This window comes from Aspergillus undulatus (genome assembly GCF_047715775.1).
Source record: "Aspergillus undulatus strain CBS 261.88 unplaced genomic scaffold BDV17scaffold_2, whole genome shotgun sequence".
Taxonomy (NCBI): domain Eukaryota; kingdom Fungi; phylum Ascomycota; class Eurotiomycetes; order Eurotiales; family Aspergillaceae; genus Aspergillus; species Aspergillus undulatus.
Genome location: NW_027396606.1, coordinates 668,981 through 692,780, shown reverse-complemented (window position 1 = coordinate 692,780; position 23,800 = coordinate 668,981). Strand labels below are relative to the sequence as shown.

Here is a 23,800-nt window from a genome sequence, read left to right as displayed (position 1 = left end):
CTATCGTCTGGACCCAAACATCCTGTGATACTAGCTGGCAGAGGGATAATCGCAGCTCATTCATCACTTCTCTATAATGTTATGATTAACCTCGTGTGGTTCTGACATTGTGAAGACAGTTATCCAGGTTGTTCATTTAATTTACCACATATTGAAGGCTGTACGAATTGACTAGTAAGCGAGAGAGCAGCGAAAATCATGATGTTCGCATCAAAAAGTTGACCCTGTTCTTAACGCATCGCTGCCTGTCAAGTATCCAATGCTCGTATGGTTTGCTTCCCGGTTAGGTAGTACCCTTGTGCTGGGAGGTCTCATACAGTAGCTGCGATTGGAAAAGCCTAGTACAGCGTACAATGAGATCACATGAAAGACCACCTGAATCCAGGCGCGTCAGGTAAGCTTGCCGTCTGTCCGGAAAGAGCCTCAGGACCGCCTGCGCTTTCCTCCTGTGGCGCCATGATTTCAACATCGCCAGTCGACTTCCGCTTGATTTCTAGCTCCGCTTCAAGGGTCTCTAGGCGTTCGGTAAGCGTGTCGATGTCGGTACGTATCCCCCTCCCAAGGAGGGTGCGATCGTCGACTGCTTTGTAGAAAAATTCTTCAAGGACTTCAAGTCTGTTTCTTACGTGCTCGTTCTCCAAAGCGAGTCGATTGTTTTCCGGACCGAGTTGGCGGTTTTCGGTTCCCAGCTTCGTGATCTCTGAACCCATCCGCTCAACTTCGGCTTCGAGATTGGCAATTCGCAACATGTTGTTCTCGTGATTCTCGGAAGACCGTGGTTCAAGGCCGAGGTGCGTCGAAATTTGTTCGATGAAGTTGGTGACCAGTGCAGTTGGTATGACTCGGGGGTGAGCAGTCGAAGGTTGAGGATAGGTGCCGCTGGAATGAATGGCTTCGGATCCCGGCTGATAGAATGCTGAAAATGCTGAACCGTTCATAGCGGTATTGTATTGCCCACCCATTGCCGCCGACAGGTGAGTTGCGGGACGCAGGTTTGCGGGCAGATGATTCTCAAATGCATCTCGGTCACGCTGATGGCGACTGGTAGTATATCGAGTTATTTCCTCGTCAGTAGCTGTTGATTCGGGAGGTTCGACGCGGCCTGTTCGGGGAGGGCGTGTCCGCCCCTGTGGAAAGCGCGATCTATGCCTCAACTTCAACATCGTCAGTCTAACACAAGCCTGCTCGCGAATCTAAATGAGGGGTCAACCCACGAAAGCTGCGCCGCCGTCGAAGCTAATGCCTTCTGCCTCACGAGTTTCCCCATCATCGCTGGTCTTCGCCCTGGCAGAGCGGCCAGCGGAGCTCACAGGCGGTGCGCCATACCCGTTTGAACCGACAAGACTCTCATCGCCACTTGTTTCGACCTCATTGCTACCATTGTCCTTGGAGACAGATTGTTCACTTTCCTCGTCATCGAGTTCATCCCCATTGACAAGCCTGCGATAATCAATTCTCTTCAGTGGTCTTCCACTACGTGACGTCGGAGTTTTTGCCGGGCGTCTATGTCTCTGCTCCCCCGTCGAATCTCGCGTCGTTAGACGAGTAGTCATTCCACTCGACTGCGGCTCGCGGACTGTCTTTTTGGGTGTACTCCTTCCCGCTTGGCCCCGTGGCTCTCGCTCGTTCACAAGCCGACGCCATTGGATGTAGACTGCGTCAGCTGTTCTACCCGGAAAATGTCTCTAGTCAAAGCCTCGCCGTTAGTGTTGGTACCTGAAAGCGCACTCACACGTGCAGAAGTGTAATGTTGTCTTGTATCGCTGACATAGATAGCCACGCTTTGCACCACCGCGCGCATACACTTGCTCCAGGAAGGGGTTGGAACACATGAGATTCTGGGGACCGGGGGGAGGGGCATTGGAGCTGGAACGTACCTCCTGAAAATCTTTTTTGGAGAGGTTTAGATCTTGCTCTTTGAGTTGAAGCAGGCGGGCGGAATCCTCTTTTGTCCAGGGTTTCGGCGTCACTCCCATCTTTGCGGTCCGCCGTGGCGGAGCTTTGCGAAAGTCTGTCGCGATCTGTTAATAGTTGTAGCATTCCAAGACAGGGTGAGAATAGAGAGATAAATGTGGTAGGGGTTGGAATTAGGAAGGATGGGTGGGGGTTTACAAAATCAGAATCTCGCGTCCCAGAAAGATTGTCTTTGTTTTCGGCGTCTTCACAACAACCTGGAGGAGTGACTGCGTGCGTGCAAAGGAAAGTCACCCCGCCTTTCACAAGCCCATCAAGGACCAAGTGATTTGGGTAAATGGACTACCAGCAGACCTGGCGACTTCGATGCCTACCTACGAGCAGGGATAGCCACTCTACAGCAGGGCTCGGCGCATATCGTCTGTCGTCCACCCGCTGTAAATAGGCTATAAGCATAAGATATGTATTCGAGGGCCAAAACGGAACCGCATGGTTTTTTCGTGATAAGCTAATCTACATTCCTAGCAAGCTTACGAAGCAATATGAGCCACAGCCAGTGTAAAGTCAAGAAGCCTAACCACTGAAGTTCCGCCGGCTGCGCAACTCACAGGGGAAATTTCACCATCGGCATCGATATCGGCCCCGTCAAGTCGGTCCCAATGTCAGAGTCTGTCTTGTCGACGTCACGGCCGTTTCCAGTGATGAACTCGAAGTTGTTGCTCGCCAGTCCAGCCGGAATAGACTCCATCGCCCTTGCCTTCGTTCTCGCCTGTATTCTTTCCACTGCCATTGCCGCCAGATTCCTCACTGGTGTCTTTGATCATAGGGGCACTGGGTTCAATCTCAACGTTAAACCTATCATGATCGTTATTCTCCTCTCGACTGCGCTCGTCATTCCCGACGTCCGAATCTAAACGCGGGTTCTTCGCTGGAGGCTCCAGAGAACCATGTAGATCCGACTCCTCTACGGTGCGCTTGCTGGCATCAACATCTTCAGAAGGTCGAGAATCATCACCATCGGTCTTTTCATTGTCACCGCTTGACAAGGGGACAAGATTAGTAAAGATTTGAGAACATTGTTAGATGACGGGATCACTTATTCGTTATCTTCATCAATGGCGGTATAAAAACAAAGGTATCGAAACGCTATGCCTTGGATCCGTGTACTACTTCTTAGCAAGAAGATGGATTCACTAATCGACAAGTCTACCTGAGTGGCTATCCTAATGCTTCCTACCTACGCCGACGAGAGAACCTTAGCCGTCAGATATCTTCACTATCGATAAGCCAATGGATCAGGCCTCCCTTGAACCGGCAATCTAGCAATCATTCTCTGGGGCGAGCGGCCCAGGACTGCCTGCAAGGACATTACATTACCCAGCCTTGAGTCCTGGAGCATCGATGGCGCCCCGAGCATTGCAGGTGGATGTGCTGGCGGGTTTGCAGATAGATTTGCAGGTGAGCTTGTAGCATTGGTACCCATAGTAGAGCCTCCCTTCTCAGGTACTCGCCCTGTCTGCGGTCCCATGACCGGTTCTTCGGAAACTATCTAGGCTCGCGGTCGTTTTCGATTCTCTCCCCGCGCTCGGCGAGAAGCTGGATATCCTTGGTTCGCGCAAGGAGCTCCTGCCCAAGAGTAGTGCGATCGGCGACGGCTTCATAGAAGTATGTCTCGAGCACCTCCAGTCTGTTTCTGATTTGCTCGTTTTCTATCGCAAGCCGCTTGTTGTCGGCTTCGAGTACGGCCATGCGGGCGGTGGTATGGTCTTCCTCCTTGGCAGGCCGGTCTTGAGTGCTTAGATACTCGCTTATCTTGCCGACAAAGTCCGCGACTAAGCTCTCGGATATAGAGCTGTGGGTTGAATTGAGAAATGGCGTTGCAGCACGTATGCTCGTGTGGTCCACCGCCATCATGGCGTTTGTGTCTGCTCCATGGCACACCGTTGTCCCTCTGAATGTTGATCTCGACGCAGCGGCAGCGCAGCGCGGCTTCGCTGTCTCATCTGGAACCCGAGAGGCCACCAATGTCTCCGAAGTTGTCGGAAATGTTGGGTTTGGATTTGTGTCGGGAGTGGATTGCGGTGGTGTATAGTCAACAACACCGGATGGTCGATGTTGAGCGATAGTCTTGCGCGGCTTGAATCGTTCAGGATATGCGTGCTTCTGAGGGCGGCGCAGTCTAGTATTAAGCTTCGCAGCATGTTACTAAGGGGCTTAAGCTTTGAGACACGAGTTCGTTCGGTGCAGGACCTACCAGGCAAATGCCACCATTGAAGTTGATGTCTCCTGCGTCATCATTTGTCGCATCGTCGGGGATATTATCTTTGACTGGCCGAGTTGCGGTCTTCTTTTGAGAAACTCTCAGGCCGCATCTCGTGCGCTTCGCGCGATCACTCCGTTTCGGGCCGTCGTCCCCCTCGCCGCCGGTGTCTTCCCCATCATTCTGAGGCTCGGCGTTTACCTGACCCTCCCCCTCATTCATTTCGTCTTTATCATTCCCATCCCGGCTATCTTCCCTTTCCTTCTGTTCCACCACTCTTCCCGACCTCAATTGACGGCCCCGGGCGACTGCTGCCTTTCTTGCTGCAGCCCGCGTGCTCGGTCGAGTCGGACGCTTGCAACTCAGCTCCAATTTCTCGTTCTTGTCCCTGCGCATATTCTGCCGGGGCTGCTGGTTTTTTGTGAAGCGAGACCACTGGTTGCATATGGAATAGATGGATCGGTCGGGCAAGTATCTCTAATCAAACAATTGTTACGGATTAGCAAAGCATTCAACATCGGCAACAATTCAGGAAGCTCCACATACACGCTGGAAACTCTCCCTTCTGATATTTGGGTCTGTTTTGCGTAGTTGGAGAAGGCGGGCGCGGCCTTGGTCCGTCCACTAAAAGCCCACTGGCATGTTTTGTTTCTTCAAGTTTGGGGATGTTTGCTTGGGCGCGCGTCAAGCATCGGCGCACTGGCGGTGGCGGGGCACAACTAAAAGCGACAGGAATAGAAGAGAATTAAAGTCCGAATTGCTCAGTGTCCAGGAAAGGGAAGAGGAAGAGGGATGGGCGACAGGATATTTGGAAATCCAGCACAGAGTGGAAGTGGCTACGCCTGTGCAAACGGAGCTTCATCAGGTGAGACAGGGGCATCAACATCCTTCCAGGTGGCTGAGTCAGCGTCTGATGGGTCTCGTCTTGGGAGAAATTGGGGTGCCTGGATGCAAGACATTGCTTTCGCAGGTTTGTGCTCCTGGATGGTGCTCAGTTGAAAGTGGATGAAGGGTGCGCGCGGTTGGCAACATACAGCGGGGCAACGAGCGCCGGAGGAAAGAGCGCTCCTCCATGACAAGCTGCATGCAACAACCGTATGAGGGGCAATCTCTGCTGTGGGCGGAGACAACTCAATTACCTTCACCCTCTCAAGTACCAATGCTTTGTTCGAGGATCTATTTTCTCAACCTGTTAAGTGGGCATATCGACGACGTTTTATAGGCACGCCTGCGCAGGGGTCTACAACGGAGCGACAAGGATCAGGGATAAAATGGAAGCCAAGATTAACGGTCAGGTATCTCCTTGGTTAGTATTAGTTGCTACTGTAGTCATTAAAGTTCTCCATACAGCGCTTCGAAAGAACATCAGCCACCTAACCAACTGCCGTCCAATCTACATCGCCTGCTTTCTTACCAGCCTTCTCTCCCAGTCCCGGAGCTTGCTATACCAACTGCAACGCATAGTATACATTCAATCTGCTCCAGTATCAGAAGTCAAGCGCCACCCCGGAATGTGATCTGCATCATGGATTCTGTCCAGCAGCGTGCCCTCCGTTTCACCACGACTCCCCCTTCGACCAACATATCCCCCGCTGAAAATTTCTCCAGAGCCCCATATAGCTCCATCGCCGTATCAACCCCCGCCTTTGTGCTCTCGAACTTCCTATTCAGTCTATCTGCCCTGGCGGCTTTCTCACGGTATTCCTGCTCCGCTCTGTAAGTTTCTTCGTCGTGCTTCTGAACCATGCGTCCAAGCTCAAGGAGGTCTCGTTCAGCGTCTAGAATGGCTTCCTTGGGTCGGGATTTTTTGATTGCCGCGCTGTATCCGAAATCACTTAGCTTGGCTAAGATATTGGGCCGGTTGAGGGTCGTATATGTGTCGGCTAATATCGTCGTGTTTTGCGCAGGCAAGGTCACCGTTTGCGAGCTTGGTGTCGTCTGGATTGGCTTATCGCGCATGTTCGAGCTTGGGACTGGCAGCGGCGGAAGAAGTTTATCTGGACCTTATGTTGAATCTGATCGATCGGTGTGGATTATCGGCGGAGTCGGGGACGGGGGTTGACCGTATGTAGCCCATCCGTTCTCGTGACTGTGGGGGTAATCTTGGTCCATATCCATGAGTTAGCTAACCGCTTTTAGAGCATGTTCCAATAGGCAGCCAAGTGACGGAGAGGTAGTGAGTGTCACACGTCATACCCGGCTAGCACTGGGCCTGGAGGATATGTCCGGGTCTTGATGTTCCCCGTCCCTGTGCTCCTTGGTGCCCATATCGCCATTTTTATTGTCCTTGGGCCACTCGCCGTTAAGGCTCAGGATGCCTCTGCCGCTGTCGTCGCCGTCTCTATTTTGGCTGTTTCTCCTCGTCATCCTCGCTGATGTCCATGTTCTCGCTTGCCTCTCCATCTCCCCTCATCGGATTCGTCCCCTGATTCTGATCCTGATCCTGGTCCTCGCCTGCGAGACATCCCCTCCATCCTCCTCCGCGGCCGGCCCTGCCCCACCAGCCCGAGCTCTCGCCCGCGCCTCAAGAGAATACCGAATCTTCAGCGAATCGACTGTTCGGTCGAGGAAAGGCCTAGCTGTATACCCGACAGTATGCGCTACATGTTTATCAGCCCGCACCATCCTAAAATCAAACCAGGTAGACAACTGGCGTGGAATCAATGTAAAAGAACTGGTACTATACCTTGTAAGTATAAGGCCAAGAGAATCCCCTGTATCGTTCTCGGACGCGGAGGAGCCGGTTGACCTCCTCGTCTGTCTATTGGGGTGCTGGCCGTCCTGTGGATTTTTTTGTCCTTGTAGTTTTGACGGGGCTCAGGCTGGGGTTGGTTGGCGATGTTCGTGGTTTGTTGGGCGACATTGTGTTCTGGCAGTGATACTGTAATTGCAAGTACTAGTAGCAGTGAGGTCAGCACTTCGACGGCCTAAAAGATGGGGGAATGGGCGACTGACTGTCGTTTACGTAGATTCTGGGAGGGGACGTAAACAGCGGAGAAAAGTAAAGATGCAAAAGATAGTTTTGCCTGGAGAAGAGAGAGTAGTGGATGTGTTCTGGATTCACAATTCACTTGTACCTAGTGACATTGCAATAGATAGCCTGGTCATAAACTGGGCTGGGTAAATCGAGCTGCGCGGTGTTGACATAGATTCTACATCCTAATATCCATTGTATTCCCTACAATGACAAGGGAGGACATATGTCCTGATGGGGGGCTCATCTTCATAACCAAGTTGGTTTTTCCCGCTGCTTTTATCCTTGACAAGGAGCTTCAAATAGCTTGGAGCGGCGACCAGTCTGGCGCCAGACCAGTATGGTGATGCCAAGGCTGCCAAGATATGTCGGGGTAATGGGTAACGAACTACTGAGTATGGTATGATGTTGTTCTTGTCAACGAGAGCAAGTCGAGTTAGAAAAATCTCGATATCCGATTTAATAAAGGTCTGCACGTGAATGCCGTCTCAATAGATACATTGATACCTTATTGTCTGGTTCTCGGGATGCTTGCGCCATAGACATCGTCATTCACAGCACAATATATAATCTGAACTACAGGAAGACATGGCATGATGGTGGAGGACTCCCATTACATACCAGCAAGCATATCAAGTTCCATGACCTATCCTGATGTAGGTAAGTATGACAGCGTCAAACCAACATATACACCAAAAACTCCAAACCATCGTCATGGCCTTCATCTCCGTCCCCAAGACCACTGGTCCCCCGAACGCCAGATGCTGTGCTTAAACCAGACCCAGATATGGACCTAGCCATATTATTACTAGCCTGCCGGGATGCCTCAATGAGTATGTTCTGGAGGGAGTTGCATGGACCAACAGTCGGCCTCACTAACCCTAATTATACCTGCGATACTTTGTGAAAACTAATCATAATCTGAATATGGTCATGGTGCGAAGTAAGTATAGTCTTCGTGGTGAAGAGGAGAAATGAGATCTGGACAACTCGAAGGCAAGATGGCTCAAGTCTGTGTCTGGCTGCCTTCTATCAAACCTGAAAAGAAGGAGCGAACGATACCTGACCTGTAGACCCGTACGGGCTCTCCAGCACCTGCAGATGTGCAGCGGGGGGAATTAAATTTAACAATGACCTTAAAAGTCTCGATGCTAGAATAAAAGTGACACGACCACGTACGTTGGATGATACATTCGCATATTGGACAAGGTGTGGGTGGGGTCGATAACTGGCGTCCGCACTGTGGAAGGCTCAGAGGTAATCAATCTATTGCACATGATTAAGCTTAAACCTGACCTCACCCAGAGTCCACCGAGTGAGATCATTTTTGGCGCGATGTCCACACAGCCATTACACGATATTGATCATTTATAACGGAATCTCCGGTATTGTATGCGACTGTTCGAATCGCGAGCATAGGCGAGCATGTTCAGACGCTGGATGAGACCGTCTGCTATCCTCGTATACAATACTTATAGTATCTGAAAAAGGCGGGCGAGGCACGATGCATGACGCGATATTCCTCTCTCCTAGACTTATGCTACACTCCGTGCTGGAATGCACTACAGAATAGGCATTAAGGAGAAGAGGCACATCCTACCCGGCGAGAAACCTATTATGAACGCAACATCAAATCTTTGATAGGAAAGTAAAAATAACAAGCGATTCCTCATTCAGGCCCTCTGTATGATCAGCCGGCTGAGAGCCTCAAGGACCAGACGTACTGCCCATGTCATCCAGAGGTGACCTGGTATGCTGCGCATCCCTGCGACTCAGCAGCTCAACCAACAGAAGGCCTTTCATTCTGGTTACCAATACCCCGCAACACAAACTCTCTCTGTCTCGAAGCCGTGTTCCTTGCCTCCATTGCAACCCTCATGCCGCGCGTTATGTTTGCTAGCTGCCGCCAATGATGACGGAACTGCTGCGTAAGATTCTCGATTGTTCCAGGTGTTCGAGATTCGCCATTCCCTGGTAGCTGTTACCGGTGCTTGCTCGGTTGTTGGACTGGGAGGATCCCGAAATTTGGCCCGGCTGCCCGGGCATGCCTTGACTTTGGGTCTTGGAACAGAGTGCTTGATCGGCCCAGTAAGCAAGTCTCTCTCCGTTCTCCTGGTGGGTGGCACTGGTGTCTGCGCCGATTGTTCCTGGTCGACCGGCAATTGCGGGCAGCGATGGCTCCGGCTGGTTTACGGGCCTTGATGCGGGCTTCGCTATTTTCTTCTTTGATGATATCGAAGGCTGTGCCGGGGCTGAGTTTTGCACATGCGAAGCACTGATAGAGCCACTTTGTGCTGCGCTAGCGGCCTCCTTTGGGCCATGACGCATAGTACCAGGGGCTGAGCGGTGATTATTCGAGGTGTAGAGCGGCCCGGGCGGATGAGGAATGGCGTATCTGTTATCGTTCACTGCGGTAGCAGAGCCCATAAGAGGGTTCAGCGCAACCGCAGAGTGACGATAAACGACGGGCCTCGGAACCAGTACTCCTGCTCCAGGAAGTGTGATAGAGAAGTCTTGATACATCGTGGTAGTGGGCCGTATGGCTTGGCGGGGACGTGAGGAAGGTCTACGGTGCTGGTAATGGTTGGGGGCGGTTGCCTTCAAAAGGGATGTTAGTTGACGTAGATACATCAAAGGCAAAGGGGGTATGTACCTTTTTCTCCCTGTCAAAGCTCGCGGCTCCTGAATGGGCTCCGGAACTCACATCGTTATACTCGTGTTCCGCGATAGGCCTCTTTGCGCGATCATAGCGCAGATTGGTAGCATCGGACGGCTGGCTGGGAGTCTGCCGTTCGTAGTCCGGAGCTTGACCGTCGGACTCACCGGCGGGTTTAGGGCCATGCCCGGGACTCACCATGGCTGGATGTACCTCAGGACTCTCCAAGACCGAATCTGCACAGTCCTCCACGCGCCGCTTGGTCGGGATGACAGCGGGAGGGACGCCAAGGCTACTATCGCTTCCTTCACCTAACATGATCCCAGTATCTACCGACTCACGGCGCTGAGCTCTCCTCATCAGAGAACAGTGTTGGGTCAGGGCGCCGACCGATCGATGTGTGAAATCGTGCCTCTTCACCTCGTCAAACACCGCACACGGTACATATAATGCAAGCTGAACCCAATATGGGAAGACACAACAACACTGGAGGAACCAAGGGACCAAGATACCTTTTGAAACTCTGCCCATAAAATATTGGGTTCTTGCTCTCGTAGTGTATAGAGCCGATTCGACTCCTCAGTATCCCAGCGTTTCGATGTTTTGTTGGGAAGGGGTGAGGACATTATGAACTATGACATGTGTCAGGAACAGTTAGGAGCGGTGGGGGTAAAGACGGTTAAATATAAAACCTGCATAAAAAATCAGTGGAAACAAAAGACACGTAGGCAGCAGCGGCTGCAGAGCCTTGTGTGCGGCAAGTCGAGGTGGAGTGGTCGTTTGACGCGTGGATGTTGTGAATTGCTGACGGGATTTCTCGTAGAAAAGGGCTAATAGAACAGCCTGAATGCTCTGTTGGAAACTCCTCCCGCCCCCGGGAACCATATATGCTAACAGTGTGAATTGTGAAAGCGATATCGGTCCAGGGGAGCCCAGTAAGGCTGGCGGAACATTCACAGAGAGTGACTCACCTAGAGCTCCGCGGGGATCCAGACGCAAAGCACACACGGGGCAAAGGCTGGTATTGAGCAAATCGTACAATCTGGACTTGTCCATCTGAGCACGCCATCTGGGCGGAGTTCTATTCGATCTGGCCGCCGAAACTGGTCAGTTCCTCCCCTTCTCAACCAACGCGTTATCGTAGCCGGGGGTGCAAACGGCGACTTCAACAGAGGAGCTGTCCAGGCTACATATTCCCTGCTGAAATTGACATGGGAGCCGGGATACATACGGTATAATTACCGTACGTAAGGTATATGCTGAGCCGAAATAAGTGAAATTATCGAGATGTGCGGCAGGCGTTGAACAGGATGTTCACCTTCTCCCCTCCGCCCGCGCCAACAAGGAGTTGCCCACTAGAGTAAAGAATTGAAGTCTAAAACAAGGGATACAAAGCTACGGATGGGCTTGGGTTGCACTATTATCAGCAACTGCTCCCTAACCGTATAATACTTCGCCATTCTAATTCCTCCTGCTCAACGGCGGCCCCGACGCGAATTTGGAATAACCGCTGCGTCGTCCCCGTAATCGATTTCAATCTAATCACAAATACCTCTCATCCTTTCCTAGCCCTCGCACAGATTTCGCAACCACCCGCGGAGCCTTTCGGCTTTATTCATCGAAGCAATTGTCATCTCCCGCACAAACTGCGCATCCTGGTCGAACTGCCGTGAGCGGTCAATGCTGATTGTTGGCCTTCGCTGCTGTACCGGAGAATACGAGATGGAGTTTCGAGGTGTGTTGTAGAAGCTCCCCGCATCCTGCGCGTAGTAGTTGCGGAGGGCGTAACCCCCCGGGGGGGGGGAGTGGTTGGTGCGGCTGTTGGACTGATGACATCAACGCACTGTACTTGGCTTACAGAGTTTGTGGTGCTGCGTTTTAATCTCCTTGGGGCATCACATCGTGCACGCCTAGTACTGGTGGACTATATGCGGGCGAGCTCGGTGGTTGATGTGGGTATCGAATATGCGAAGCTCTGCGATCCCCTTCGAAGGACCCTGGTGCGAGGGTTGGATTTCCCTGGACACTGGATGTTGTATATATTGGACTGATGGCCTGCATGATGGTGAATAGGGTGATTGCGGCGGCAGTTGGACTTGCATTGATGTTCTGCGCTGTGTTTGCGGCTGTGCTGCTGCTCCCAGAGCTTGATGTACTTCCTCATCACTACTAATCTCAATGGGTTCTCCTCGACCCCAAGGACCGTGATCTCACTGATATCCGACATACGGCTATCGGTGTCACTGTAATCTTCATCTTCGCTGCCTTCCAACTCACAGGACGACTTGAATGTATTGATGGATATTGCCTGCATTTGCTAAGTACATGTTTGCGAAGCGGGCACGCTTTTGATGCTGGGAGGTCCCCTCGGGCTGCCCCACTCGCCTTCCTGGAGCGCCAACACTTCTTTCGCTGAGCCTCCCTACTTCTTCCCTTGCTCTTCATCCTTCTTGCGGCCATCTGTCGGTCATATCCCACTTTTACCCTTGGCTATTTGGTTAGTATCATGTTCATCATCAGCATGTCTCTCATTTTTTTAATTCTAAATGCATCCTAAAGGCTTACCCAGATTGCCGGGCAGACTCCATCAAAAGAACCTCATAGCATCCGTGGCCGCCCCCATCATTTGATTATGAAGTATTGACCGGAGGAAGATGAGTTGCTATGGTATGAGCGCAGCAAGCACGCCCATCCCACGTGGAAAGGTGGAAAGAATTTGGAAATGTTTGTTACCCTGGTAATCCCGAATATTGGGTGTTCAGGAGAACGGTTGACTGACCTTCATCTCTATTTTGTCAGCTTGGATTATTCCCCGGTCGGAAGCAGGACTCACTCCGCCGCCATTATGACAAAATTTGTGAGAAAAGAGGCTTGAGTACCGCGCAGGCAAAGATCAACGGGCTCACGATGCCGTTGCCTCCTCCAATTAAGCGGTCGTGTGCGGGCCGGAGCTCAAGCGCATCTGCCGGCCCGCACAGAATTAAGGGCAGGAGAATAGGTATTGAGTCTTCCTCTGCAGACGAGTGTCAAACTAACACCGAGGGCTTGGAAGACCAGGAACGCAAGGGGAGCGAGGAGCACGAGGTAATCGCCAGAATCTCCATTGCTGAACACGGTGATGGACAAGTCTCAGTCATACATATAAGTATCTGACAAGCATACGTCTTTCTACCCCTGTCATGTGCACTAACTATTGTAACTATAGCTTGACACCCAGCAGCCAACAACGTCCCTCCCACTTCCTCTCCGTCCCCAGACTACACGCCGAACCCTATTCCCTAAGTCATCTTATCCGGCAAACTCTGCGAATATCTACCACCCGGCCCTTCAGCTCAACACAAGATCTCGGCCCGTGCAGGGACATGATAATCTATACTCAGAAGACATGCCCCCCGTTCGTATTCATCCAACAGCCCGAGTCTCCAATGGGTACAACCCAACCCCGCCCCACACGCGCAACACCCGCCATTAACGTTGCCGTTTGAGTTCGACCCAGGCGTGGCCGTCACCGTGTCATCCGCCCTTAGCCATGGACTCGCCACCGAAACCATACAAGGAGCGGAGAGTACAAGACCACTTGCCACGTACGTCGATGGCTTAAGCCGCGCGGTTCGGGAAGTCGAGAACAGATTCGGCACACAGCTGGCGCAAGATTTGCAGTTCCTACAGAGGGAAAATCATCACAAGGGGAAGAAAACCAAGGACCTTGAAGCTAAGGTGGCTGCTCAGAATAAACAGCTGGAAGGGTGCATGAGAATTATAGGTGAACAAAAGAAGTTGCTAGACCAGGTAAGCACATAAGGCTTATACGAGCACGATAACAAGCAACGAGAGAACTTTGGCGTTGACAAGCTTGGCATTTAACAGTTTATTGAGGGGATTGACGCTGGGGCAATGGAGGTTTTGACCTAGGTAGCACCCGTGTTTCTCCCTGGTAAGTGTTGGCTTTACTTTCCCATTCCAATTACCCATCTCAATTGCTTATTCCTGTTTCAAGATGCTGATATATTAAGGATGTGGAATTTCAAAGAATCATTCGCATTAAATACCCTACATGGTATCTAAAATAAATAGCTTGGATATTAAAACCTGGTCACTGTATACTTGAAGTAATATATCATCTTCATAATCTCTAGCTCCCAAGCATGGCAAATGCTTGCTTTGCATGCAAGTACAAAGCTGGGGGTATAAAAATATAAAATGCTGTTTAAGGTTGCCGTTCTCAACAAATAAAGGAGTTTAGTGCCATGAGAATAAGCTAGTATATGGTCTACTTGTAAACTATGGGCTGTGTTTCTAAATGATTGTATATATGGTGCTTTCCTGCAGTTAATCATTTAATGGACAATAAGCTACAGATATCTTGGCTGGCTTTCCTTTACAGTTCTACGTCCGGTATTGCCTTATAATCAAATGTCATTATTGGGAGATAAGCTGCTTGATAGAAAATCAATACATTCAAACCATTCTAGAAAGAGCTTTCATGTTGAAGCAAAAGAGAAATGCCACGCATATGTCCAATACTGCTGTTGCTCGTTTCAGTCATCTCCATCTCAACCAACCACCACACATCAATATTTAGCAAGAACCAAATAGGAACATAATAGATGTAATTTTTGAAAAGAGATCACATCACTGGATATTACCAGCACTGCTGTGGATCGGCATCCGCGCGGCACGTGCTTGCAGTTCTCTGGTAACCTCAAGAATAGCAGCCTTGCCTTGTGCCAGCTCTTGAGTAAGGTCGTTTATCCTTTGTGTCTGAATCGCATTCTTCTCTTCGGATACCCGGAGTTGTTCGTCCTTCAGCTCAAGTGCCCGGGTTAATTTATCTCTCTTCTCCAGTACAGCTTGGATTTTGTGGCGGAAGATGTTCATCTCTTCATCAAAATGGTGGATAGAAGATGTTGAGGGAATATGCTCTGCGCGCGGAGTAGGTGTGGGCTGGGTAAGATGTGGCATCTTGAGAGACGCTGTAGCAGTCGCTCGGTTCGGGGTACTTGGGCTGAAGCGTGATAAATCATGAACAGTGGTTAGTGCTGCGTCTGACATATAACCACCATATATTTCAAGCACTACACATGCAAATAGGATAAACTCCCTGTAAACCATTTACTCCAGATTTAGCAAAAGTTAGTTTTGATGGAATATTTCTCATGTGGCCAGTGTAGCTCATATCGATCTTCTACTATTTGGGATTTTATACCATCATGACCTCTGCCTGCCTGCCTATATTGTATGCTTGCTGGAAGACCTATCCGTCTTCTATTACACACTTTTAGTGCAGTTGTCAGATTCTCCAGCAAGCAGGGATCCTGTCGTATACTGTTGTTCCCTTGTGTGGGGTCTATGCATACTTTTATTCTTTATTAAGGTTGCATTCTGCCTCAGCCCTCATGCATTTTATGGAATATTTTCTGTAATAACAAGGCTATAAACCTCAGGGTCCAACAGATGCAAGAAAAAGTAAGAGAGCCTGCGAGGTACTAGTAATAGTTAAGAGAATCTAAAAGAGCCATAGGAGGGCATGAGAGAGCATGAGAGAGAGAGTAAGAGAAGCTAAGGTCAGACAGGAGAAAGGAAACTAAGGTAGGAAATACAAAATTTGGAGGGCAAAAGGGACCCAGGCTGGGGCATTATACGCGAAAGGCTGCCTCCTGAGCTCCTATGTGATTTTCTTGGTTCAAATATAGCAGAAGGTCTTCTCTAAAACTAATATTTCCTTCCTTCCTAAAGTATGCCATCCCCTGTACTAGGTGTTTCAAACGGCGTCTCTCGCCTAATGCACTTTCTTCCAATATGATAACTGCAAATAAGGCAACTACCAACAAAACGTTCAATATGCTATTTGATCTGTAAGAGAGTAACCTAGGCGACGTCCTAGGTATCCCTTGCATCGCCACCGAGGGGCCCTCAAGCTTTTCCCTGGCACTCGCGACAAAAGCATTTAACTCTTCCAGGTCCTTAGCATGTGCCTTATGTTTTTCACTCAGGTGGGCATCACGCTCCTCGATTATGCTTGTAAGCTGCTCTATGCGTGCGTCCCTATCCTTCAGCATCTCCTTGAGACCTTCAGTTTCTTTGACTCCGGCAAGATATTTCTTTCTCATGCAAACAGCTACAGTCCGTCACCAAGTCTTGCCACATATGGTTAAATTTCTGGAAGTACTTCGTGAAGGTGTCGGAGCTATTCGGTTCGCTATCGGATAGGGCAACGAGTGACCTTGACTGAGCGGCGGCGTTTTCCGGGCGGATGGTGTTTGAAGCTGGGTGGATGGCTAGCGGGGTCGCTTCGGTATCTGTATGGCTTGTTATCAAAGACACAATTCCTTCAACGGCGTTTGATTTTCTGTTTAAGCCCGAAGAGGTTGTTGCTTCGTGTTCAGGAGTCGAAGCTGCGTTGCTCGCTGGCGCCGAGTTAGGGCTGGCTTCGGTCGGTTCGCTGTTCCGAGGTTTTCCGGTGCTTGGTTGGGTGGGGTGGTGTGGTGCGCCGCGACGTCTCGAGTTCAGAACGACCTCCTGACTCTCTCTCCCAACGGTTGAGCTTTCTAGTGCGCCTGTCGCTAGAGACGTAGTACGCTCTGAATGGACGTTTGTAGCAGTTGGAGAGTTGAGGGACTCGAGGTTTACCTGCCTCGGAGACCTTCGAAATGGAAGGCGGATTGTCACTTATCTTGGATGGTGTCCGCAAACTGTTCAATGCCTGAGACGCCAGTTGCTTTCCTGGAAATATTCCAGTCGTGATTCTTTTTGATGGCCCCTTCTTACCTCGTTAAGGAGGAGACGGTGGCTGTCTCCTGAAGGGCAGGGTGTGTCAAATCCTAACGCAGGGGTCTTTGGCTGGCTGGAGGTGGCCCATTGAATATGTGGTCTCGGCTGCTTGGGATGGCATTTGGCGCTTGATTATGCCTGTCTTTATCTTGGTGGTAGGTTGTCCTGAACAGATGGTTCCATGAGACCGTGGCGAGTCTGCCATTCTCGATGCAGCTATAGACTTGATTTTCTGATCCGGCGCGGTCGAAGTTTCGGGGACTCGGTCTGCCGCTGTGAGCTTGGGAACAGGGTTCGAGATTTCGCAGTTTGATGACGAGCAGGCGAAGGGTTAGTCTGCCCCTGTGAGTGAAATGCACGAGAGAGAAGCTTAAAGATCATTAGGAACAGATAGGAACATGAGGGACTTAGGATCAATCACGGTCCTAATACACACCTGTCTGGTACAACCATCTGCATCAATATCCCCAGAGTCGGAATTGCTTTGGGTACCTTCGTTGATCACGCTCTCCTCCTCTGTATCGTCCTCACTTTCCGTGTCCTCGCCACTATCCGAATCAACAATCTTGCGTTTCTTCTCCTGTGGCTGACCAATGGTTCGAGCGTCCACGGTCGCGGAGGATCTCTTGCGTAGACCAGAACGAGGGGGGATTACACTGTAAATGATAGACGGAGCCGGAGATGAGTCCTCATCCGGGTCCTTTTCCTCAATCATTTTATTATATATTTTGTAAACAGCAGTTGCGGATCGGGTAGGAAACAGATCAAGCTAGATGCGGGGCAGATTAGGACGACAAGTACAGGCCTTCCAGCGCCTTGATGCTAGCGTACCTTGTGAAACTCCTCCCTGGTGAGGTTGCGATGCTTGTTTCGCAAAATCGAATGTCTTGCTTTTTCTTTTGGCGTCCAGCTTGGTCCGGGCATGTTCGAGTCCCAGGAGCCGTAAATCTAGCTAGGAATCCCGGGTACTTCAGGAGGGAAATGCCTTTTTACTCTGTATTTCCAACTCCCAACTAAGCTGGTTACTGAGATGGAATGAATTGTCAATACCGAGTGCTGGATGGGAGAAAAGATTTTGATCTTGGAGGAGTTAGTCCTGAGAGGATCGGGTTGAGAAGGGGACGGGGTAAGAAGAAGGAGCAGAAGAGAAGAAAAAAAAGAAGAAAAAGAAGAAGAAAGGGCGAATGGTAGGATGGGCTTTTTTAAGGGAAGTAAAGTAGGCCCAACTGATGGGAGCGGGGTTGCATGATTGTGTTGGTCATGGTAGCCATGCTGTAGTACGGATTGTGAATGGTGATGGCCATTGCGAATCCCACGCCGTCAGCCTTGCCGACGACCATCCCTTGATCCTGACAGTCTATGGCCCTGTCTCTCAGTCTCTACTACCATCCTCTTCCGGCATTTTATGGTGAGTTGGATCTTGATTCTCCTCTGCTGCTTCAACCATAACAATCATCTAGTAGGCTCTTTCACAGCCACGCTGCCACATCTACACTTCATGATGCTTCTAGAGTATCTGGCTGACTCTATGAAGTACACTACTTTCTGCGGTTGACTTGCCTTGCTCAGTAGTAGAGCGCTAATTGTTTCAATCAAGCATCCTAGCGGATGTCATTAAACATTAATTTACCTACCATGTCCAATCATAGTTTTCTCGAGCCTCCTGCTAGCCAAAGGACAAAAACATATTTGTAGTTATATGGGGCAAAAGGGGAAAGCGTATGCCGTTGCCGAGGCATTCAAGCTTTGAGCCCTCACATCGCCCCCGGCATCCCTGCCACGGGCACTCCCAGGGCCTGGCGCCGAATCTGAAAGAAGACGCTCGAGTCCCTCCATCCTATTTTCGCTCGTGTTGCGTTCCTCCTCCGTCCGCGCTTCGAGAACCTTAATCATCTCCGCTAGGACATCGTGCGCATTCTTCTGGGTCTCGACCTCGTCAGTAAGAGGTCTCACAAGCCCACCTCCAGTACCCCTTGTTGGTCCATGGCCTGGATGGAAATATAGAAGATTGTTAGAAGCAGTTATCTGTTATAGGATCAGTTAGGGAAATGACCATTGAATGAGGCAAGTGTCGGGAAAAGAAAAAGCGAATGGGTTTAGGTCCGACTAGGTTTTCGAACGTGGTCGATTGAGAATGGCGGAAGTTTATTGCGCTAGCTTTCTCAATAATTTGGTAGACATGGTCTAATGCAAAGACCGACTAAATGCATGGGACGAGACGTGGCGGAGATCGAGTAGTCTTGGAACTCTGGGGGTGCACATGGTTTCCGGTCAGGAACACAACACCGTGATATATCCTTTCGCGTTATCGACTATATGAACATGCCCATATGAAATTCGTAGGTAGCCAAGAACGACCTCGTTCGTGTTGGAAAAGCGAAACAATCGTTCAAAAAGAGTCAAGATAATCTCACAAGCGACCTCATCACCCAAGTCACACATCATGAAGTCCTGCCCAACGGAGTTTGCCCGCCAAACGCATTCTCCGACCCGACATCCCTCCCCAAAACCATAACTAAATCAATTGCATCACTTAATTTCAAACCCTGAGACCTTTCAAAGGTTTCTCGAAGCTCCCGTATACTCCTAGTGTGTTCCTCCAATTTCTCCGCGCGTTTAAGAAGCCCCTTGGCCTCCCTCGCTTTCTCGATCGCCGCAATCCTGGCCTTGCAATGGTCTCGGATGGCTTCGTTTTCCGCCTTCTGGAGCATCGCAGTGATACTCGGGTTGCATGATGCCGAGTTGGGGGCGGCGGTGGCGTTGATGTGCATGTCCTGCAGTGCTCGTGCTTGCGGTAGAAGGCCCTGGATCGCCGAGTGCAGGCTCCAAGTGACGGGTAGCTGTTCGGGCCTGGCCGGGGTCTTTGTATGACCTACGCATGTTATCTCGTCGGTGGCAACGCTGCGGTGGTGGTTTCGGATACATCTGCCTCCTGTGAAGCGGGAGGAGTTTGTTCTTGAATTTGTTCGGGCGCGTTGGCGGGTACATCACGAGGCGGGGGAGCAATAGGAGACTCTGTTGTCGTTGCGGTTACGGTTGCCCCACGTATGCGGATCTCGGCCGAAGTCCTTACTGGTCTTGTTGGCGTGCTGGTAAGATCGATTGACTCCAAGATTCCCCGATGAGTTTCGGTTCGCAGTCCTGTTGGGCCTTACCGGGGTACTCGGCGCCGATCCGGCCGACTTTATGCTGCTGTGCTTGGTAGCGACTGACATGGTCTTCTGCGACAGTGGAGTAAGGACGGTCCTGTTTCGGAGCTTGGCGGTAGAGAATCCAGTCCCTTCTTCGCTATCGCTGGGGCTGTACCTGAACTTGAGAGGTATTAGCTGGAGTCTCACCATTACCATTTAGCTACCCATCCAGAAGATGTTGTCTCACCAGGCTCTCCCCACAATACCTTCCTTGTTTCTGAACGCCGTCGCTGTCCCTACTGCTTCCGGGGGATCCAGTCACCGCATTCTGGCTGTCCTTGCTTGTCTTTGGATGTTTAAAGGGCCGTTGGTCTGAAGACTGCGGGCTCGGTAGCGCGGGTCGCTTTGCCGTAGTTTTAGGTGTACGGACGGCTTGGTCTTTAACTTGAATAGCCGTCTGCCCGTACCCGTACCCGTGCCTATGCTTATTCCTGTCCTGGACCTTCTCTGCCTTGATACGGGCATACTCCAGCTCAATTCCGGAACGAGTACGGTTCGTCATAAGGCGCATCTGTGATGAATATGTTGTATGAGTCAGCTCTAGTATACTTGGCGCGGAAAGTGGGAGTCAGGTACAAACCTCATGAAATTGCGGCCAGCTGAGATGCGAAAAAGTGTTTCGTAGGAACCACAGGCTGTCCCGGCTGTTTTTGGTCCAGGGTGACGAAGGCTCGGCTGGGTTCGAGTGGGTTCGCTGGGACTGGGACATATCGATCTTAGAATTTATGATACCTAGCTCTGAGAAGATGACTAGGAGCGAACTTGCGATCACGAGAAAGCACTGATACCGATTCAACCCGACCGTCTGTTGGAATCTCCTGGATTCAGTTACTCAGACGGTGTTATTTCCTGGTGTGTTCCTACAAATAGGAGGGCCGGTGGTGGTGTTGTGTTGTGGCCAGCAGAACGAGCAGATATGGCTTCCAAGCTGGAGCAAAAGTAAAAGAAGAGTGTATCAAGAGCTCCAAGGCAAACGTTCGAAGAAGCCAATGGTCAAGCGTAAACGATAGCGCTGGGATGACAGTCTCTGAGGTTCTGTAGAATGAAGGAGATGGTGACGTGGTAAGGCCCCGAAAGCAGAGAGAAAAAAGTCGAGTACCGGTAGGTAGATCGTACTTAGGCAGCTCGTTGCGACCTCATACGCGTCCCGCGTTGTTTTCGTGTCTCATTTGCGCAGATTATACCTCTCTCAACTTGGGGCCTGTAGTAATTGTAGCTCATGTCATCTGGCCGATCCAGTGAGACGGGACAGGGAGGTCAGTTTAGGTGTCGGTGCATGGAGTCGAATAGTCATAATGCAAGAACCTTCTAGTGACGATGGCATAGAATTGACCTCAGCAATGTCTAGTCTTCAACTGAAGTCATCCCCGGTGAGAGAGACAGCTTCTCCCGACGCGTCGCACAGGAAAGCGCGTTATTCTGATGGCAGTCGCGGTCGTAGTCTTTTCCGCCACCCAAACATGGAGTTCACGAGGGGATTCTTTTCTGGTTGCTCTTGAATATCGAGCGGAGTTCGTCTATGGGGAATCTAGTAGGTCCCGTTGTTCTTCCTCGACACTATGCGCGGACAGTGAATACGAGCTTAGAATCATGAGTTACGTGGCAGCGCCAGCGATGGTTATATCTCGTTTGTTCAATTGATCAGAGAAAGTCAGGGCTGTTGCATGATAATCCAACATAAGTGGACTGAGAGATGCAGCAAGAACACGACCTGGACGACACCAACGAGTAGTTGGAGCCATACTCTAGCTGAAGTATCCGAAGAAACATGTAAGCCTCGACCGATTACTCTAGATCCTCCTTCTTGCACGCATCTTCTTCAGCACTACCGCTAAGCCCAGTCTCACATCCCAACCTCAACAGAGCATTCGGATGGATCAAATCCGACACCAAAAAGTCATCTGCCCGACAAAGTTTCCCTCTTAGCTCCACTGCTTTCTCACAACGGGCGCGCTCGATGCCTTGCCTCGCTTAATCAACGGCCCAATCTGAAGTTGAAGATTGTTGTGCTCGGTTGCGGCTTGGTATTGGATTTGTTGGAGGACTTGGAGAATAGGTTGGCTGGAGCTCGGTGGGGTGGGCGCTTTGGGTACTTCAAAGAACTGTGACGAGGTCGACATTGGCGAGTTTATGGACACGATGCTGGACGGTCCTGGTCCTAGTGCACGGATATTGGGGGCTGGAGTCGGTGCTCGTGCTGGTGCTGACGCTGATGCTGGCGCCGGGGTGGATTGGATACGCGTAGGGGGTTTGGCCTCCGTCTCACCGAGTCCCTGTATGATTTCTAGCGCATCATTCAAGTTTTCTTCTGAAGTCGCCGCTCATTCCATGTTCGTTAGGGCCGCTCCAGCCGAAATTGGTAACTTCGCTATGCTTTCTTGACCTTCGCTAGCAAGCTGGGCTCTGCAAACTGGATTGTAAGGGCTGATGTAATCTACCAGTTGCTGCGGTGTGGTGATAATGTTCGAGTACCTTCTGACTCCCGTTGGTAGTAGCTGCTGATCCAGATGTGTTCGCTCGGATACCGGTGAGGAACCACCTGCGTGATGGTTGGAGGGTTAAGTAACAATGTGCTCAGATTGTATTGCCGAGCAACTCATAGGTTCGGCAGGGCGCCTGCGCGTCGTGAAATCTTTTACAAGTCTGTGGTAGATTGGAGAAGAATTTGCAGTAGTAGAACTGGGGTTGTTCACGGCTCTCATCGCCGTAGAAGCCATCCTCCAAGACGGAACTGTCGCTCGAGGTATTGCGGAGCCGCTTCGCGATGCGGAAGCGACCGGTGGGGGGGTTCGTATCACTGCGACAGCTGGCGTCAAGTGCACTTTAGGAGGCGGCGGTAATAAGGTTTTTGAACTCTCTAAAATTGTGATACCACCAGCGCCAGCGTCCACTTCAACGACACTGGTTTGCCCGGCTAAATCTTTTGTTGCAGGGGCGTTGTCATTTTGCGGTGATGGGAGGAGCTTGCCCGAAAAACTACCGCTTGTGTCGTGTGCGGTGGTGTCGACCCGGGATATCTGGTACGCTTGGATGCTTGTAGAGTATGATAGACACCTGAGCCCTCCCCAGTCTCGGCCTTCTCCGTAGAACCGTCATCGCCGTTCAATCTGGTTTCCTCGGGGGCAGTACTCTCGTCACCTTGCTCTTTTCCACATGGGTTGGCTGTGCTCCTACTGCGGGTAGAGCGGAGGGGATACCTAAGCTAAACCAACCCATGTTATTACAATCAGAAACACGTATATATCGAAGAAATTCGGGCGACTCGGGGCCTGAATATCTGAATATAAGTCTTACCAGTCTAGTCTTCCCCTCGCTGTCAATATCACCTGCTTCGGTATCACTCTCCTCATCAGCCCCATCGCCATTACAGCAAACTTCAAAGTCTGGATCAGACTCGGATTCTGTGTCACTCAACTTATACCTTTTCCTCAGGCGACCTATCCGCGGCTTTGGCTCAGAAAGCGTGCGCTTTGCAGGAGTGGTATGGGATTGTTTACGGCCCTTTTTCCAGTGTTGGCGCGGACGACAATGACGAAGAGCTCTCGGTAGCCTTTTTTCTCGTCATTTTGATCCACTGGTGGCAGACCCCTGACGCGCTGCGATCTGGGAAGAAGCGCTAAATATGTTAATATATATGATGAATAGAAGGATTACTTGTTTGTCTAGCTAACCTGCTGGAGTTGAGGGCAGGTAATATCAGCAAACTCGGCTCTGCAATGGCGTAAGAAGTCCTTTTCGTCTTCGGTCGACGGTTTTCCATGTAGTGTGGCCAGGCGAGTGGACTCGACGGGTTGATCGACGCCGAATAGCCGGTGGAAAAAGCCGATTTCTATGGCGTTGTCTAGCTTAGAGTCTGGGAACTTGAGGATATAGGCTGGGTGAGAGATAGGAGACGCGTGACCTGAAAACAGCTCATGACGCGCTGAGTTAGACTTGTTGCTGGGTTGCTGATGGGTAAAACAACAGGTTGAGGTAATTTCCAAATGGAACATAATATTTTGACTTTGATTATATAATAATATCAAGTATAAGTA

The 23,800-nt window shown here is 50.7% G+C and overlaps 7 protein-coding genes across 7 annotated transcripts; all 7 read right to left on the bottom strand.

Annotated features, from left to right (window-relative positions):
- Positions 1–329: 329 nt before the first annotated feature.
- BDV17DRAFT_250595 (uncharacterized protein) lies at positions 330–1,439 on the bottom strand. Its single transcript, XM_073756344.1, has 2 exons — positions 1,049–1,439; positions 330–974 (listed from the first exon to the last, which is right to left on the bottom strand). The coding sequence occupies exon 2, from the start codon at positions 960–962 to the stop codon at positions 360–362; it is 603 nt and encodes a 200-aa protein (XP_073620660.1). The 5' UTR covers positions 963–974; positions 1,049–1,439; the 3' UTR covers positions 330–359.
- Positions 1,440–3,288: 1,849 nt separating this feature from the next.
- On the bottom strand, positions 3,289–4,802 carry BDV17DRAFT_68472 (uncharacterized protein). Its single transcript, XM_073764962.1, has 3 exons — positions 4,721–4,802; positions 4,169–4,651; positions 3,289–4,104 (listed from the first exon to the last, which is right to left on the bottom strand). The coding sequence occupies exons 2-3, from the start codon at positions 4,568–4,570 to the stop codon at positions 3,460–3,462; spliced, it is 1,047 nt and encodes a 348-aa protein (XP_073620659.1). The 5' UTR covers positions 4,571–4,651; positions 4,721–4,802; the 3' UTR covers positions 3,289–3,459.
- Positions 4,803–5,480: 678 nt separating this feature from the next.
- On the bottom strand, positions 5,481–6,263 carry BDV17DRAFT_68455 (uncharacterized protein). Its single transcript, XM_073764961.1, has one exon. It carries the CDS (start codon positions 6,131–6,133, stop codon positions 5,669–5,671), a length of 465 nt encoding a protein of 154 aa, XP_073620658.1. The 5' UTR covers positions 6,134–6,263; the 3' UTR covers positions 5,481–5,668.
- Positions 6,264–8,819: 2,556 nt separating this feature from the next.
- BDV17DRAFT_250590 (uncharacterized protein) lies at positions 8,820–10,583 on the bottom strand. The gene is made up of 3 exons (XM_073756343.1): positions 10,497–10,583; positions 9,802–10,436; positions 8,820–9,746 (listed from the first exon to the last, which is right to left on the bottom strand). Exons 2-3 carry the CDS (start codon positions 10,333–10,335, stop codon positions 9,045–9,047), a joined length of 1,236 nt encoding a protein of 411 aa, XP_073620657.1. The 5' UTR covers positions 10,336–10,436; positions 10,497–10,583; the 3' UTR covers positions 8,820–9,044.
- Positions 10,584–14,436: 3,853 nt separating this feature from the next.
- BDV17DRAFT_286633 (uncharacterized protein) lies at positions 14,437–14,766 on the bottom strand (the record flags this gene model as incomplete). The annotated part of the gene is made up of 1 exon (XM_073760960.1): positions 14,437–14,766. The coding sequence occupies one exon, from the start codon at positions 14,764–14,766 to the stop codon at positions 14,437–14,439; it is 330 nt and encodes a 109-aa protein (XP_073620656.1).
- Positions 14,767–16,945: 2,179 nt separating this feature from the next.
- Positions 16,946–17,290, bottom strand: BDV17DRAFT_286632 (uncharacterized protein; the record flags this gene model as incomplete). Its single annotated transcript, XM_073760959.1, has 1 exon — positions 16,946–17,290. The coding sequence occupies one exon, from the start codon at positions 17,288–17,290 to the stop codon at positions 16,946–16,948; it is 345 nt and encodes a 114-aa protein (XP_073620655.1).
- A 1,726-nt stretch (positions 17,291–19,016) lies between these two features.
- On the bottom strand, positions 19,017–20,475 carry BDV17DRAFT_286631 (uncharacterized protein; the record flags this gene model as incomplete). Its single annotated transcript, XM_073760958.1, has 5 exons — positions 19,017–19,425; positions 19,476–19,590; positions 19,649–19,886; positions 19,954–20,277; positions 20,347–20,475. 5 exons carry the CDS (start codon positions 20,473–20,475, stop codon positions 19,017–19,019), a joined length of 1,215 nt encoding a protein of 404 aa, XP_073620654.1.
- Positions 20,476–23,800: the final 3,325 nt, after the last annotated feature.